Source organism: Microtus pennsylvanicus, chromosome 2, assembly GCF_037038515.1.
Source record: "Microtus pennsylvanicus isolate mMicPen1 chromosome 2, mMicPen1.hap1, whole genome shotgun sequence".
In the NCBI taxonomy this organism is placed as follows: domain Eukaryota; kingdom Metazoa; phylum Chordata; class Mammalia; order Rodentia; family Cricetidae; genus Microtus; species Microtus pennsylvanicus.
In genome coordinates this window covers 17313553-17332663 of record NC_134580.1, presented here as the reverse complement: position 1 = coordinate 17332663, position 19111 = coordinate 17313553, and the positions used below count along the sequence as shown (strand labels likewise).

Sequence of the window (19111 nt, the reverse complement as noted above, 5' to 3'; positions counted from 1 at the left end):
TTTAGCTTGTAGAGCATGACTGTGCTGGGGATTGAAGCACTACTAGAGGCAAGCACAGGGAGGTTTCCTTCTCATCCCTGCTTACACTCTAAAGGTAGTGGAACTTGGCGGGGGTTGGGAGGGGATAGAGCCTGAAAATGAACTAGACTAACATCTGCAACAGCCAACTTGATTCAGAACATCAGGCAGTTTATACCCTGAGGGTTAAGAAGAGTCGTGGGGCTGGAGAGATGGCTCAGTGGTTAAGAGCATTGCCTGCTCTTCCAAAGGTCCTGAGTTCAATTCCCAGCAACCACATGGTGGTTCACAACCATCTGTAATGAGGTCTGGTGCCCTCTCCTAGCCTGCAGGCATACACACAGACAGAATATTGTATACATAATAAATAAATAAATATTTTTTAAAAAGACGTGTAAAGTCTACAATCATAATAAGCATACATGACAAACACATGCTTTTTCATAGAGGCATGTATACAAACTACAATATCCAGGTGTAACGAATTGTCTAAAGTCACTCCTATCTGCTACACTTGGGAGGTGCACAAAAGCTCATTCCAAGAACAATTCTGTGATTTTAAAGAAATGGAGATCACAAGATTGTTTTCTTGGCGTTTTCTCACAAGCACTCAGAATTCCCCTTATATGACTCCATTCTGAGACTGTGTTCCAGCACACCTAGCCTCTTTTTGGTCATTAGTGTCATTGTTTCTGTTTATCTTTGTAAAGACAGGCAGAGATGTAGTGATGTTTCATTTGTATTTTAATAAATAAAGCTTGCCTGAAGACCAGAACACAAAACAGCCACACTAGTCAGCCATACAGGCCTGGCGGTGGTATACATCTTTAATCCCAGCAGCCACACTAGTGAGCCATGAGACTGAGTGGTGGTGCACGGATTTAATCCTAGCACTAAAGAGGAATATAAGGTGGGGTGAGACAGGAACTCGCTCTTTTAGTCTGAAGATTACATAGAAGTAAGAGCTCTCTAGTGGCTTGGATGCTTTGCTTCCCTAATCTTCAGGTATCTATCTCTGGGTTTTTATTATTCATGCTACAATTGGTGCCCAACAATTGGGGTACAAATTCATGAAAAAGCCATTTACCTGTGGCTTTTAAACTACCGGCACAGGCTGTAGCTGCACATGGGGCTCCAGCACCACCTGGTTAGGCTCTCTTTTCTTTTTCCCCAAACCTCTGAGTGAGTTTGGGATTTTCCTGTTGTAGCCTCTCTGAAACAGTCTCCAGTTGCCACCCGAACTCCAGAAGCACCTGGGCTCCAAACACCACAGGATTCACCTGCCTTAGACTGACTGGTTCTGGTTTCAGGCAGCCAACTTCCCCCCCTCCCCCCAATACATACAATCACCAATCACGTGCTTTTTCAGAACAATCATCTGTGATTTTTTTTTTCAGACGACTCTCTCTCTCTCTCTTCACCATAGGTTGTGGGCTCTCCCTGAACCCCCTTCTTGGATTGCTGTCAAACTAGGTAGCTGCCTTGAAGTTCATTCAGGCTTTTACTGTTCTTAGCAGCAGCAATAAACTTCATATCTTCATCAACATCGCCGATAGATTTGGTAAGACAATTGGGGATTGTTAAAGGAAGGAATTAGTTAAAAGAGGGAGATCCCCCCCCCCACATTAAAAAATGGGAAGAACTATTACAATGGAGGGATTTGGGTCTTTGTATATATGATAGACAGTTTGAAAATGGAATGATTAAATGAGAGGATCTCTAATTTAGATGGAGTTTATGAATATCAATTGTAAACATTATCAGCTTTATCATTTTTGTCTTTTTTTTAAGATTTATTTATTTATTATGCATACAACATTCCTCTCACATATGCTTGCATGCCAGAAGAGGGCACCAGATCTCATTACAGATGGTTGTGAGCCACCATGTGGTTGCTGGGAATTGAACTCAGGACCTCTGGAAGAGCAGTCAGTGTCCTTAACCTCTGAGCCATCTCTCCAGCCCTATCATTTTTGTCTTATCACTAAAAAAGTTGGTTAATCTGAGTGCTAAAATATAGGTGTTAGGAAAACCTAATAAAACAGATCACAGAGATATTCATATCCAGACAGAGGAATTTAATGGAGAACAAATTTCAGCATTGCACTATAAGAACAGAGAGGAACAGCCTAAGGATTTCAACCAACCAACCTTAATATATCCAGTAACCTTACAGGAGTTGCCAAATGACAGAAACTCTGTTAGAACTAACTGGACTCCTGTACCAATGTTAAGGAGATTCAAGGAAGTCATAGCCTCATATGGCATGCATTTATGGTCTGTGAAGCAAATGTTAGATTCATGATCAGTTTGTAATAGAATTATCCCTAAAGACTGGATAGAATTGGTTAAAGGTGTTTTAGAGCCTGGCCCTCTGTCCTTCAGGCAAGCTTTATTTATTAAAACACAAATAATATACCGTTATACTGCTTACTTCTTCAAACTCCCAATTTCATTGTTGAATTTCTCATTTATGTTGCTGACTGCTGGCTTCTTGAGCTTCCTTAATCCCCAGGGAAAGATAAGTGCACATTCTGCCCCACAATGCAGGACAATCAGATGTGATAGGGAGTCAAGTCAAGCAGGAACTCGCAAGCAAGTTTATTGCTGTGAGCATCAGCTTATATAACTTAAGTGACATGGTGTGATGTAGGGGTACCTCCATTCAATGAGAGGCAGCCAAACCCTCCCTCTGGCTGGAGGGGCATCTACCTAATTTTTCCTGTCTCATCCTCACTCAAACTTGAGCCAGGCTTTTCTCTGTCCTATAGGCCTTGAGGTACAGGCCCTGTGCTAATTTTGACCCAACAGCTGACTTTTTTGTCCAGTTCTGAATTAACTTCATTTATCCCCCTTATGGTAACTATCATTTTAAATACTGTTCTTGAATCATTTGTCTAGCAATTTAAAATCTCTGTATCTTTGGTCTTAGTTGTTGAAGAGTTCTCACCATTTGGAGGAGTCATGTTGCCTTGGTTTGTCATGTTTCTCATGTTTGTAAGCTACAGTTCACATCCTGGGAGGTAGGCAGCTCTCTCTTCCGGTTTCACTTGGGAGTCTTCCTCATTAGCAGCTTTCTCTTGAGACTTGGTTGTCAGGAGCACTGAGAGAAAACTAATCACCGTAAGAGCAACGCTACCAAACCAAAACAGATAGAGGAATACAACCAAACTCAACCAAAGACAAATATACCAATAACCACAGAAACGAAAACGTCAAAAATAACATCAAGTGAAAGAATAAAATAATAATAAAGAAGAAATGTGACATGGGAAATAAAGCCAGATATTAAAAATAATGTAAGGAAAAGATCAGGAGAAAATCAATTATACAATAAAGGAAAATATATTAGATAAATGTAAGATTAATAAAACAAAGGCTTTTTAAGCACAAAGAATAAAAATATGACAACAGACTAAAAAAAAAACACTAAAAAGCTGACAAGAATGGGAGAGGCTTTTTCTGCATTCTCTAATACTAGAATCTGCAAGGTGGAAGAGGATGTTGAGTTGTAGCTGAGTGCCATTCAGCCTGGTGCTGTGAACGGGTCATGGGTCAGACCAGCCAAAGGTCATTGTTCAAGTCTGTGCTCAAGTTACACATTTCCCTTTATGTTCCAGGAGCCAATGGTGGCCACATTTACCTGTGGCTGGCAGGATCTCACTTACTTGACTATCTTGTTTTTGCTGGAGAATGTTAAGATGTGGAAGGCCAGACAAGCAGTGAACAAGTAATGTTAAAGACACAGGGTTGTTCCTTTAAGGAAGGAATGTATAACCTGTTACCCTCTCAGAAGGTTGGGAATGAATGTAGCCAATAGCCTGGTGACCTCTGCGATATCTATGTGGATCCAAGATTATACTGGATCCTCCCCCAGACCCTTGTTGTGAACTTATCCATCTACAGAACCTTTCTGTATGGAAGGGGTCACATATAATCAACCTAGAAAACCATCTTTATGGAAGACACCATATGCACTTTACAAAGTTTCAAAATAGTTGTGCCTTAAGCTTTATTTGTGCACACGGAATTCTGTTAATTATCAACAGGAACATTTTCACCAGATTGCGCTGTGTTTAAATACACCTAAATAAAACTACTTGGGATCAGACTCCCAAAGTTTGAATCAGTAGCAGTTACTCAGTCATGCTGAACCAAGTTACTTTCTTGCCTTCTACAGATAGGTATTCTGCTGGCTGTGGTGGCTGCGGAGACCCCCAGACCACTAGATATGCCTGAGAAGGGGGCAACAGACAAGCTGTGGAAATCGAGACAACTAACTGACCTGGATTCAAAGTTTTCAGTCCTCACTGCAGCAGCCCACCTGTGGCGAGAAGGCAGTTCTACAGGCTCGGCTGCTCTTACCCTCAGCAGCTTAATGTTAAACACACCTTCAGCTCACATCCCACTTCCTGCCTCTGACAGGTCAGGGCATAACCCATCTTTTTATTTTTTTTATTTTTATTTTTTTTTTTTAGGAAAGGGTTTCTCTGTGTAGCCCTGGCCATCCTAGAACTCATTCTCTATATCCACCTGCTTCTGCCTACCACTGCCCAGCTTAGGTGTAATTCATCTTAAGTCAAGACTCACATTGGAAAACTCTAGTGTTTGGATCAAGTGTCTGTTTCTATTACCTATTATTACTACCTTTTAGCATTTGGTTTTTATTTCAGTGGTGTTTTTATTGAGTCAAATTATAGATGTGAAGCTGTAGAAGCTGTCCTTCCATTGAAAGGGCGGGCAAGTCATCCTTGCGCAGCTATGGCTGGGGTGACTTAAAGCACCACAGGCTCATAAAATCTGCTCGCCTCACCGCCCTGAGGGTCTCACCTAGAGTCCCTGGGGCTTCTCTGTGGCAGGCACTTAGGAACTGGTTTGTCACCTGCTTCAGAGTGGTCCAAGACTATGGTAGCCCACATGCGACTCAGTTTCCATCTGGAGTCCATTTTGTCTTAACAGTCATGAATTCAAGCCTGTCTGCTCTGCTTGCTCTAGTATACTTGAGGGCTGTGAGAAAGTTCTGATTAAGCCCATGGAAAAGAGTATTTTGCCCATGAGAGAGAACACATTATCTATTAAGACACAGGCTGTTGAATGCCAGCCAAAATCCAAACTGTTTGCTGCTAGCAGGACCCAAGGGATAGATGAAGCTACTTGTTTCTTTCCCTCGAGGACAGTGCAGGGAGGTGATTAACTGATTGTGCTGTTCTTCGATTTGCTTTTTGCCTATAATTAGTATATATGCTGGCCAAGAAATAGACTTGGGGCTGGTTGGTATTACCAACAGACCTCCTGAATCCATCCTATGTTTTCTGTCTCAATTTTTTCAATCTGCCATTTCCTCAATCCTTGCATCCTCCTCCAGGTACCATAGCTGACTTTGTTGGAGCAGGCTCTGACATAAGAGGAAGCAGCACCTGTCTCCTTAGGGGAAGGTACACACAGAAGATGTGGCCCACACTAAGATTCTCTCTTCTCTATGACCTTTGTCTCTGGAGTTTGAGGTTATTCCACAGCTCTCAAGTACCATTGGTTTCATGGCTCAGGGCCCTCTTGCCAACTCTGGCATCATCTTCTGTTTGGTCTCATATACAGGGCACCAGTAAATGTTCCAACAGGAAGAAAAGTTAGAAATTATAGGATTTGCTTCCTTTCCTAGTTTTTTCACATCCAGCAGCCTCAGCTGCCCCTGGCTGTTTTCAGAAAGTTTCACTCTTATTGCAGGTGTACAGAACATGCCCAGCTTGGTGTGCTCCATGGCATCATCTGTGTGGACATCGAAGATCTGAGGAAAACTTTGGGAGTTCTTGGAACAAACTCAGGTTGTCTGGTTTAGTGGCAAGTACCTTTCTTTACCCATTAAACCATATCACCAGCCCCGAAAGATCATTTTAATATGTAAGTTTTGTGATGAGAGCTGGTCACCAGCTGCTATGCTGTGATCAGAAGTGAAAGGGAAAAGAATTTCAGCTTCAAATGAAGTCCAGTGTTGTTAGAGAACTGGTAGACATGTTGACCAAAGTGAGGGTTTTGTTGAGGCTTTTATAAAAGGCTTGTTACTTACTGTGCTAGCTAGTTTTATGTTAACTTGACAAAAAGTAGAGTTATCTGGAAAGAAGGAAACCCAATTAAGAAAATGCCTCTATGAAAATCAGGCTGTAAAAGCAGGGTGGCACATGCCTTTAATCCCAGCACTTAGCAGACAGAAACAGGTGGATCTCTGTGAGTGCAAAGCCAGTCTGGTCTATAGACCAAGTTCCAGGACAGCCAGGGCCACAAAGAGTCCCTGTCTCAAAAATAACAAAACAAAACAGAAACAAAAAACAAGTTGTAAGGTATTTTCTAATTAGTGATTGATAAGGAAGGGCCAAGCCAATTTTGGGTGGTGCCATCCCTGAGCTGGTGATCCTGGGTTCTGTAAGAAAACATGCTAAGCAAGCCATAGGGAGCAAGCCAGTAAACAGTGTGTGTTCATACACACAACACAGTCTCTGCAACACCTCCTGCTTCCAGGTTCCTATCCTCTTTGGGTTCCTGTCCTGGCTTCCTTCAGTGTGCAAGTGTAAATCAAATAAACCCTTTCCTCCCCAGTTTGCTTTGGTCATGATGTTTTATCAGAGCAACAGTAACCCTAACTAGAACACTTACTCCAGCTAGACAGGAAGAATACAGGAACAACCTGCTCCAAATGTCATCTGGGAACATGAAAATAAACTCAGAAGGTAAATCGAGGCAGGATGGTGGAAAATACACACACATTCTAGTGATATCTACCATCTACCAACTGAATACCTATCTATATAAGTGCCAAACTATACTGGTAACCAGCACTGGGGCTCTTACTTGTTCTCTTGCAGGGTTATCAGCAACTGAGGATAGGGATAGCTCAGCAGTGTCCTTAGTACTAAGGGTGCCAGGAATCAAAACATATCCATCACCTGTCAGTGTATATTCGGAGAAAGGTGCTTTCAGTGTCAGGAAGTCATACTTATGCTGAGACATGCATGTTTTTCTGCAATCTTTATATCCTGTGATGTAGGAATTATGGTAGTGTGATGCTGAAAATTTAAAAACACGAATAAAATAGCAGGTGAGGTTAGGCACCAATACAACTCTTTTTTTTTTTTTTAACCAATACAACTCTTAAATGAACCTTTGTGAGCATCTCCAACGTCTGTGCCTCTGGTTGACATCACAAATATCCCATCCTGTCACTGAAGTACGACAGAAGCTCTTATACAATATGTAAACAAAAAAATGTGCCTGTGATCTAAAAAAGTTTCACATACAAAAGCATAAAGACCACTAGAGATGGCTGTGGTCTGGCATCCTTGCTCAAGTTTACAGGCTTTGCCAGATCTGGATCCTCCAGGTGAGTCAGTGCTATGACAGAATTAGCTCAGCTCCTGGGGGAAGAAGGGCTCTTAGTCACTGTTGACTGAGAAAACTAAACATAACCCTACAAGTTTCTTGGACTGACTTAGTCTGTTTTTGTTTCTACAGCCCAGACAGGCCTCAAGCTGGAGATATCCCTTCCTCCATCTCCCAAGTGCTGCGACCGACATATACCACCACATCTACAAGGGCTGATTTGTTTTGGATGGGGAAAAAAAATCTATGAAGTATCTCCCAAATCTAATTATATTATCATTTAAATATATAATTCTAAGAAAAACAGGTTCAGTTGTCTAACATGTACCAAACTCTTGGCTTTGTTCTTAGCACTGCATAAAACCAAGCTTTGGTAACATATACTTGTCCACTCAGTACCTGGGATGCAGAAGCAGAAGAATCAGAAGTTTAAACTCATTCTCATCCTTGACTACATAGGAGGTCATCCTGGGCTACATACATGAGATCCTGCCTTGAAAAGAAAAAAAATGAAAGCAAAGGAAAGAAAAACAACAGAATGGCAACTGCCGCGGACGGTTCAGCAACATCTGCTGAACTATTATTTCCTTGCTCCTACCTCCAACTAGACTTCCTATGCCAGAAGTGTTGGCCACAGTGCAGTGGGTGGACCAGAGGACTCATATTCCAGGTCAAGAGGTCTGGAAACAGGTTGGTGAACAGAAGATAAATGCACAGATATCACGTAAGAGGGGATATGGAGAGGTGACAGCTGAGTTCTAAGCATCATTACCTTCATCAAAAATGGGAATGCTGCCCCTACTCCCCAGTCTCCTATTTGTGACTACGATGACATTTCAAACACTGTTCAAATGAACTTTATATATATCAACCCATAAAAGCATGCCTGTTTTATTATCCTAAAAATAAAAAGCCAGCATCAATCAGCAGTAGAAAATCGCAAATAAAAAGTTTAATTTCAGAATCCAACTTCATCATTTATAAATACACTAAATCATAGTTCACACAAATTTAGACTGAGCCTACATACAGTATTTCAACAAAAGAACAGCTTTTTCTAAAAGGTCAGAGGCAAATGAGTGATTTGTCTCACCCATAATATTTAATTGATTTGAATGAGAAAATGAATTCTTTTCTTTAGACATTAAAGCAAAAACTTTGGAGTCTGACATTTGATATTTCATTTTGATATCCTTGGGATTTTATAATAATACCCCGGTGATAGTTGAATCTTCCCTATCATAGAAAAAAAATCTAAATGCCTAAGGCTTTTCTGATGACTGCAATAAACAAGCGCTTTCCCTGTTAACAAGCTATCTCCTCAAAGTAGAATCTGAGCTATAGTCTGAGCAAACGGAGGGGGTGGGGTTGTCAGTGCATACTTCTTATGAGATAGCTTTATTGTGTAGAGACGCAAAATAAATCAGAGGCGTGGAGATTTGATCAACAGGCCATCTGCTGTAAACGTGTCCTATCATGCACTGGTGAGACCCTAAGCATGACTTTAAAACGTGGATCCAATTTCCAGGAGTTCATGATAAGTGGGGTATCTCTGAGTTAACTGACCATGTAAAACCTGAATGCAAACGCCTGACATGGAAAAGTTCTCGTGACCAAACAACCACGTAACTGATACTCCATGATATGCCTAAGTTCAGTTTTGTTTTCAAATGCCTGGTTTCTGTTACAGTAAACAGCTTCCAGAATATTCTCTCCTCGACATACTTTGGAGCCGGTGGTTAAGAACTATTCAGTCAGGATGGCTTAACCTCCACCTCCTATTTACAGGTTTCATCTGACAGCCACAAAAGCTGTTTTGTTGCAGTTAAAATAATATTTAGTTAAAATACAGCACCTGATTTGTGGGTTTTATACAACTGAATAAAAACCCTACACAATAAAATTGTTTATATCTTCCCTTCATTCTAGCAAAACAAATTACTATCCCCTAAAAAAAGCCAACAAAAAAAACCCTTTATAGTTATGAATTAAACCTGATCATCCTATTTCATAATTGCCAAGACTGTTTCTAGTGGGCTTCTGAAAACGCACCTCGACACCTGGCCTGAAGGAGGAGTAAGGCACATGTGGATATTATGGTGAGAACTGGCAGGCGGCCCCAGATACCTGGTCTGGTGTCCCTACATGGCCCTGCCAGGCGAGTCAGCCCTGGCGCCATAGCTAGCACTCTGAAGCGCATTTCCAGCCTGGTGGCTCCATCATGACTTCAATACTGAAAGCATATCAAGGGGAGATTCACTTTTAAAAAGATGAGCTTTTCAAAATGCTCCATTGTGAGCCTGGGTTGTCCAAAGCTGCCAGCCTCCATGGGTGTGCTGAAGAGCTTTTCTGAGGGGACTGTACTTGGGGGGCAGCCCAGAAATCGGACTGCTAAGGTAGACAGCCCAGGCCAGGATGACCGCTTCAGGTTCCAGTAGGTAAGTGGGTCACAGCTGTGTTCCAGCACCTCTTCCTCCAAATACGCAAGCACCATGTCTTCAGGTAGCTTCTCTCTCTTATCTCTCTTTATTGGTGCAACAAGTGACCACAGGCTCTCCCCTGCGCCAGTGTCTTTAAGTGGGGACCCTGAGTCACAGCCACTGGAGGTGGCCGTCTCCTCTGAGGTAGAATTCAATATTTCTAGCTCCCTGATTAAGTCTTGCCTGTACTGTTCCGCCTCTTCCTCTGTGAACAGAGAAGCTTTGTAGCGAGGGTCCAGCAGTGTGGCAAAGATGTACCTGGGGTCATGGAGGGTGGCAGACAGGCGGCTTGCCATGGCTTCCTTGAGGGACTTGAGCATGGTGTCAATGCCCATTGTCTCCCCAAAGAGCATCTCGACTTTCCTGCTGAGGATGTGGATCATGGGGATGACCTGGCTCAGGGTAGACATGTGGGCGCTCATCTCTCGGCTTGCAGCATCAAATGGTCTCAGCACATGGCACACAGACTGCATAACCTCCCACTGGTCACAGCTGATCAATTCTCTGAAGTTACACTCAATGGACACCTCATTAACTGCCCTCTTCTGCTCAATTAGCCGTTCAAGCATGTGGAATGACGTGCTCCACTTGGATGGTACATCCTGGATCAGCTGATGCTGCGGTAGCTCATACTCCTTCTGGAGCTCTGCTAGCTTCTCTCTTGCCCTGGGCGACCGATGGACACGCTCACACAGCTTTCGGGCAATGCTCAGTAAGTTCTGCACCATCCTCTGGCTCTTGATAGCTTCACTCACAATCAGATTCACTGTGTGGCTGAAGCACTGCACGCTTGAGTGTTCGCCCTCATTCAGCATCTTCCCTATGCTTGGATTGTCAGTGACAGTGATGCCAATCTGAAGGCCGATGGAGGTCACCCAGGCTTCCCACCAACACTCCAGCTGCTTCTGAATGCTATTTCCACTGTAGTCACAGTCAATCTGTGACACATCTAAGAGTGCTGAGCAGTGGTGGTCCTCACAATGTGGTCGGACAGCAGATGCGAAGGTGACCCAGTGAGCTGTAAGGGTCAGGTACTCACGAGTCTGGCTACTCATCCATATTCCGGAGGTGAAGTGGACCACACCACTCTCAGCTTCCTTCAGATGTGACATAATTATCTGCTTCACATTGTCATACATACCTGGGATAGCTGTTCTAGAGAAGTAGGAAGGGGAGGGTAAGGAGTATTGAGGTTTCAAGTATTCAAGCAGCCTGTTAAAGCCAATGTTGTCTACAAGGGAGTATGGCTGAAGGTCAAGTGCAATCATTTCAGCTATGAGACTTGTGATTTTTTTGGCAACTGGGTGAGAGTCATAGAGCTTCTCAGTTGAGTCACGGAAAGAGGAAGTCCCTGAAAGCTCCAAGCCCAGAGGCCTCCGGATGCCTGAAGAACGGGGCAGAGTGGCCTCTGAGACATCATTCTTGAGTACATGGCCATGGAATCGCTGCAGATGTCTCAAGAGGCAGCTGGTGCCCAGGTTGGTGGGCTTCTTGCCCCTGCTGATGGTCCGGCCACAGTGCAGGCACACCACCTTGGTTGAATCTGCAGAGCAAATAGAAAAGTGGTTCCAGAGCTTTGAGGTCTTCTTGCTGTTGGTAGGAAACACACCTTGATGGTTTTTTCTGACCACTGCTGGCAAGTCAGTTAATTTGGAGGAGCTTTCTGCAGAGGCCAAAGTGGCATATGGAGAGTTTGCCAAACTTGCACCCAGAAACTCCTTCTGGGTCCCGACAACCTCAGGGTGGCGTCTGTACAGATGTCGCATCAAACAACTTGTGCCTACGTCCCCCTTCTTCCCCCGACTAATAACACAGCTGCAGTACCGGCACACTGCTTTGAGACTGTCCATGGGGGCCAGGGAAAAGTGATGCCAGACTTCTGACTTCAGTCTTCTCATGACCTTCTTATTTTGCTGGAAGACAGTACCTGATTCAAACCTTGGACTTACTGCATCTGTTGGCTGCTTCTCTGGAGAAGATACTACAGAGGCCTCCCCCAAGTCATCAGAGAACGACAACATGGACACATCTTCCCGGGGCACACCCCCAGGATTGGGGTGTGATGACAGGTCTTCAGGCAGCCTGTCTGGGGAAGAGGAGGCAGAAGGGCACTCTTTAACTTGTTTTCCCGGAGACAACGATGCAGAGTTTAGATCCCCCTCTGGGGGCAGCAGGGCAGGCAGCAGGGTAGGAGGCATAGGGTACAATGGTGGGATGCCTGTGCTGCCCCCATTCTCCTGGAGTACAATGGATCGATGTGCTCGCCACATGTGCCTGATGAGGCAGCTTGTGCCCAGGTCCTTCCCGTTCTTCCCCCTGCTGAACTCATTCATACAGTGGACACAGACAGCCTTGGAGCTATCAAGGGGTGACAGGTAGAAGTGCTTCCAGACGGCTGACCTCCTCCTGGACCCAGATGTGCTTTTGGGAAGGGGAAGGTTTCTCTCGGCCATGCTTTCTGAAGTGTCATCGTAATGGAGCATGGAGAGGTTGGGGGATGAGCCCACGAAGGCCTCTTCTCTGCTATACTTCTCAGTGATGGACACATCGGAGGACACCTCCTCAGAAGGGACCACAGTCACAGACTCTTCCATTATTTGGTCAGGGGATGGAATTTTGGGAGCCATTTTCTGGACAAGTTTGACAGGTGAGAGCACAGTGCTGAGCTCTCCCACATCTGCAGGCTGTGGTGGAAGCAGAAGAGAGGGAGAGGGAAAGGAGGACCCTGCTGAGAGACTTCCGTTTTCTTGAATGAGCTTGGTGGGATGTGCCCGCCTCACATGTCTCATGAGGCAACTTGTACTCAAGTCTTTTTCATTTTTGCCCCTACTGAATTCTTTCATGCAGTATGTGCATATTGCTTTAGTGCTATCTCGAGGAGAGATAAAGAAATGCTTCCAAGCTGGAGACTTCTTCCTGGAGCTTATGTGTCGGCTAGAAAGAAGACTCTGGGTCACGGCTTCCATGGCAACATTGTACAGTGTGCTACTATACTGGGAGAAGAGGGAGCCATAGTCATCCTCACTCCCAGCAGGTAAGTATTTCCCAGGAGGCTGACAGGCACAGCTTGTTGCCCTGATTTCTGCCTGCTCATCGCCACTGTCTGTCTGTCTCATATCCTCTGGCTCACTTTTAAAGTCCACTCTTTCCAAACTGTGACAAGGAGTTTGATTATCATCTTCTTCTTCTATTTTAAAATTTACTTTGTCAGAAACAAAATCGCTGTCCCCCTTGGGACAAGTTTCCTGCTTATCCTCCATGACCAACCATAATTATCCTGGCTGCTTCATCATTCTGACGTCTTCGGTGAATAGAAACTGGTTATGATACCCACTTGTGACTCCCAAAGTAGATTTTATTCACTTTTTCATAATCCCATCTTCTAGGATGTTGCTATGGCTGACCATCCATGTCACCGGAAAGCAGAGCATGTGGCTCCCACAAGCACACTGTCACAGGCCGTGGAGTGCAGTTCTCCAGGAGCTCTGCAAACAAGTACTTCTTGGTGAGTACACCAACACATGCAGCACAGGCTTGTTTCTCTTCTCCAAGACAGGAGCCCCACCATCTTGAGGGCACACACACAGTCCTTTTGCATATCCTGTAATAGATGACATCAAATTAAGCACAGAACTGAACTGTATATGTGTGTGTGTGTGTGTGTGTGTGTGTGTGACCCATGTTCCAACAGCCTTCTCTGGTGGCTACCCCACAACAGCACAAGTGGCAGGGCATCATCATAACAAACTTGCGTCAGGAGGCATGCTGGGCACACCAGCAGTCAGGAGTGAAAGGCTCTTGAGTACAGTGACTAAACAGCTAAGACCAATATTGAGCATCTCAGTGATGCCTCTGGATTTGCAGTACTCCAACCTGTCAGGTAATTCCCTGGCTTTTCACCTCTTATTCAAATCAGGGCAGATGTAAGAGTAAGACTTCAATGACAACAAGTTTAAACCAAACTCACCAGGACAAAGTAGATAAAAACAATTAACTACACAAGTAACAATGTTTCTAAAAGAAGCCATTCCCCATAATAGATGCCACAGACAAAGTTGACCGAAATAACTCAAAGGCTAAGGATATTACTCAGTATAACATCCTCAGCAATACATTAAAAATGAAAACAAAGAATAAAATGTAAAAACAATCAGCATAACAATTAACTGCCAGGAAACATGAGGGGCTGGAGAGAGAGCTCAGTCTGTGGGTACTTGCCATGCAAACACGAGAACCCACACAGAAAAGCTGTGCATGGTATCCATGGTTGGTAAGGCCAAGAACCCTAAAGGTGAATTTACTACCACTTCTTCCCTAAATCAGTACAATTCCTAACTGCATTCTAAGTATTTATACCCACAGATTAAGCATAGCTCTCACCCCTCACCAAATAAGCTTGTTTTGCAGTAGACAGAGGCCATAATAGAAAGACAAAATTGGTCAAAATGCAGAGAATAACTGACCATGGGGTGCCTAACACCAATGGATACATCTATTAAACAACCCCTATACTGAAGGCTCAAGAAACATTATTGAAGGGGACAGAACAATTTTAAGAGCCATAGGAACGGGACTTCTGCTGTGAGACAGTGTCTTCTATATATAACAGGAAAGCTGTACCCACAAAATTTCAAATATTGTTGCATAAGTGAGACCTGAATGATTACAACACCAGTTGACATTACAACAAGGATAGAAAAAAAAATCTCACAAGACCTCATCCCTTGATAAAGGATTATGGGCAATTACTGACTGCTGAGAGAGGAAGAGTAAATTTGCTCCAAGGACAAATCCCAAATAGACAACCCAATCCCAAATCCAATCTCTAAACCCATATGCATATGAGCAACACTAAATGAACTCAGCAGGTTGTGTTTATAAATTTCTGTGCACGTGCATGCATGCTTATGACAATAATAAAAAGCTCGGCATGAAGGTATGAGCCTGTTATTCTTGTACCAGGGCATAGGGGGACAGAAAAGGGCGGAACCCTGGGGCTTGTTGGCCAGACAGTCTATTCAACTCAGTAAGCTCCAAGTTCAATGAGATTCTGTCTCAAACAAAAACAAATAACAAAATACCAAGGTGGATAGCTCCTGGGAAAGGACATCTAGAGCTGACTCCTGGCTTCCACATGTGTGTTCCTCTCTCTCTCTCTCTCTCTCTCTCTCTCTCTCTCTCTCTCTCTCTCTCTCTCTCTCTCGTACATGCACACACACACACTCACACACACTCATATGCAGGAGTAGGGTAGAGGGGACAATGAGAAGCAAGTCATCATGAATCAAAGTTGACAAAAAAGGCAGTCCAGTTTAGAACAGGACTATATAGTGAGCCCTTGTACTGAAAGAGAAACAAAGTACAGCTGGGCGGTGGTGGCGCACGCCTTTAATCCTAGCACTCGGAGGCAGAGGCAGGCGGATCTCTCTGAGTTCGAAGCCAGCCTAGTCTACAAGAGCTAGTTCCAGGACAGGCTTCAAAACTACAGAGAAACCCTGTCTTGAAAAAACAAACAAAAAAGAAACAAACAAAGTAAAGTTCAGAACATAAATGTTCTCAACACATTCACGGCCTGAAACAATTACAGACAACTGTCCATAGAACAATATGTAGGTCTGCCAGGTGGTGGCACACGTCTTTAATCCCAGCACTCGGGAGGCAGAGGCAGGCGGATCTCTGGGAGTTCGAGACCAGCCTGGTCTACAAGAGCTAGTTCCAGGACAGGCTCCAAAGCCACAGAGAAACCCTGTCTCGAAAAAACAAAAAAAAAAAAAACAACAACAACAAAAAACAAAAAACCACACAAACCAAACTAATATATTAATACACAAGCTAGGATGGATGGAATAGAAATTTAACAAATTCACTGCCAGATAGTACCTGTCTCACTTCTCTATTGCTGTGAAGAGACCCTGTGACCAAGTCAACTTATCAAAGAGTCAGTTAATTGGGGGCCTGTGCTGGGGAGCATGGCACCAGGCAGGCATGGTACCAGAAAACTACCTGAAATCTTACATCTGTCCCACAAGAAAATAGAGAGCTCACTGGGAATGGCATGGACTTTTGAAAACCTCAAAGCTCATTCTCAGTGACACACCCACTCCAACAAGGTCAACACCTCCTAATCTTTCCCAAATAGTTCTACTAACTGCAGACCAAGCATTCAAATATGAGGCTATGGGGGACATTCTCATTTAAAGTACAATACTACCCAAGAGAAATGAAAACGTATGTTCAGGCAAGACTTTAACATCAGTATTCTATCAGCGGGCAGAAGTGTGCTCCTGGGTAACAATAAGATCAAAGGTCCTCACAGTTCCAGTCAGAGGAAGAGGCTTCCAAGTAGGACAAAAGTGACATCATTCAAGGTTGCTTATCTCAAGCTAGTATCACTTGCTCACTTCAGGCCCAGCCCTGGGGCTCCCATCACCAACACCCGCTTACAAAGCTGCATCCTAGTAGTTTTGGTTAGAGTGTGCTAGAAGATGATTTCGGCAAAAGCACCAGGATCAGTCAGGCAACTGTGGCAGTTTCCACTTAGGGAGGCCGTGGTTAGATCAGGCTGGATTCTCACAGAAATGACTGTATTTAACAGAGTGAGAACAATGATAATTTCCAGATGCAGAAAAGGCAGTTTACATAAGCCAGCATCCATTCATGCTGAAACGCCTCAGCAAATGAAAAAGAAAAGAGCTTCCACAACCTGCTAAGAGGAATTTAAAAATAGTTCCAGTATCTTCCATGTTAACATAAACCTCAACATCCTCCTGAAATTAGGAATACCTCCAGGAGGTGGTTTGTACCCATCACTTTCAGTCAAGAGTCCTAAAGGCAGGACTCAGAAAAGCAAGGCAAAAATAAGAAATAGAAGGCAAACAATTATATTACAACAAAAACAAAAACTAAAAAAAAAAAAGAAAAAAGATTCACTATTGTTCGTCTCCCACCTTTGGTACAAGGAGAGGTTCTCTCTTTGTAAAACTACAGCTGACACCTAAGCCAACTGGGTCAGAACCATAATACAACTGTAGCTTCTGGAAAGAAGTCTGCCTGTAGGTATCTATAGTACACCAGTAGCTGCCAATCAAAGTAAGATACCCAAAGTGAGACGGTATATGGTGCACGCCTTTAATCCCAGCAGAAGCAGGTGGATCTCTGAGTTCAAGGCCAGCCTGGTCTACAGAGTGAGTTCCAGGACAGTCATGACTACACAGAGAAACCCTGTCTTGAAAAAAACAAAATGAGATATCCAGATATGGGGCTATGTCTTTTTTCATTTTATTTTTCCATACTAGGTAGCATAGAATAGCCTCAGTCTCCTGAATGCTCAGAATACAGCTATGTGCTACTACACATAGTTCTGAGTTGCTTAAGATTTTTTTCCAAGTGTATGTGTGTGTTAGCACGTATACACACACACACAGATATCAGATACATACGGCTGGAGTTATTAGGTGGCTGGTTGGCTGTGAGCTGCCTGCTGCAGGTGCTGGGAACAGAATGTTCTTACACCTCTCCAGCACTATGAGATGTTTTACAAACCAACATTAACATCTCTGAAAAGGAAATCTGCGTGAATTTGATCAGGCCCCTAAATCCACCTACCAGTTTATAGAAAGCCAGAAGACAAAGGAAGAATAAAGCTCAGAAGGATACCTCCAGAAAAATCCAGCCTGAAGAAACACAAAGGCAGCCACCACAGGAGGCAGGCTAGGGTTATAATCCACATGAGAATGAGTTATTTAAAAAGACAGTCCAAACTTGACAAATCAGCCAAGGTACTCAATCAGCCATAAAATTATCTGTCTGTCTGTCTACATATCTATCTGGAAGTTACTGCCACAGCCATAGAACTCAGGCCAGGAGGTACCTTTACATCAAGGGCAAGCTATGAGTCTAGACCAAGCAGAAAATGACAGGATGTTACTTCCAGACTAAATGCCAGGTATAAATGTGCTCATCATACAGCAACCTACTGTGACACTCCTATTTCATTTAGTTTCAGCATTTGCACTCTGCTTAGGAACATACAAATAGAGTACAGTGGCCTCTATCTATAATCCTAGTACTTAGAAAATTGAGGCAGGATTGCCATGGGATCAACCTGGGCTACAGAGTTAAGACTTAATAATCTCAAGAAAACTGTTCTCTGACCTCCACATTTGCACTGAGACAATTCATACCCACACAAGCAAATATTTTAAATGAAGAACATATAAAACTATACACATATAATAGTACATGTACACACACACACACAAAGTAAGAGGAACCTGTGGCATTTTAGCTAATAGACTGGTGTTCTCAAGGGTAAGACAGAGGAATAGACAGGATCCATGTGCCCTTCATTTCTATAAATGTAATGCTATAACTGTCTTGCTAGGAATAAAGTTATTCCAAAGAAAACTGATTCCTTTTGCTATCAGATTATTGAAATAATTCCTCCAGGAATCTCATGCTGGGAGAAGCAAAAAGTTGAAGCCTGGTGCCAACAAAGAAGAACAATCTGTCTCCAAGAAGATAAAACAAGGTTCTGACTTGCTGAACCACTTTGAAGGAGACTGGAGTCTAGATAAAGATGGGTCAATGATGGGCAGGTTCATATTTTGACCAGGACTGCTTAGTTATGAATACCTCTCGCTTGCCACTTAAACTTTAGCTTCATATCCAAGGATGGATTTTGGGTATGGATCATGTGGAGGTATGTGCATATGACTGCAGTAGCCCATGGAAGCCAGAAGATGGCATCAGATCCCCTGAAGTTGGACTGTGAGAAGCCTGCCTTTGTGCTGGGAGCTGAACACCAGTTTTACATTCTCCTAACAGCAGAATTACATCTCCAGCTTTATGTTAAAATAGTTTATGGGTTTATTTAGGTTTTTTATTTTTGTTTTTTTGAGATGGAGTTTCTCTGTGTAGCCCTAGCTGCCCTGGAACTTACTCTGTAGACCAGGCCAGAGATCCACCTATCCCTACCTCCCAGGTGCTGGGATTAAAGGTGTTTGCCACCACCACCAGCTGTATAAACACTTCTAAACAGTGCTGCTAGCTATTGGTTTTTATTTTTTATTTTTTGGTTTTTGGAGACAGGGTTTCTCTGTAGCTTTGGAGCCTGTCCTGGAACTAGCTCTTGTAGACCAGGCTGGACTTGAACTCACAGAGATCCGCCTCCCTCTGCCTCCGAGTGCTGGAATTAAAGGCGTGCGCCACCACCGCCCAGCTTGTGTTTGTGTATTGTACAA

At 43.5% G+C, this 19111-nt stretch overlaps 1 protein-coding gene across 3 annotated transcripts in view; it reads right to left on the bottom strand.

Moving 5' to 3' along the window:
- Positions 1–4437: 4437 nt before the first annotated feature.
- The window catches only part of Zbed4 (zinc finger BED-type containing 4), a 33155-nt gene continuing 18481 nt past the window's right edge, over positions 4438–19111 (bottom strand). For all 3 annotated transcript variants that reach the window (XM_075960273.1, XM_075960271.1, XM_075960272.1), the window contains one exon: positions 4438–13470. In XM_075960273.1, the coding sequence (XP_075816388.1) occupies positions 9617–13129 (3513 nt within the window). In that variant the 5' untranslated portion in view covers positions 13130–13470 and the 3' untranslated portion in view covers positions 4438–9616. The remainder of the gene's footprint in view (positions 13471–19111) is intronic.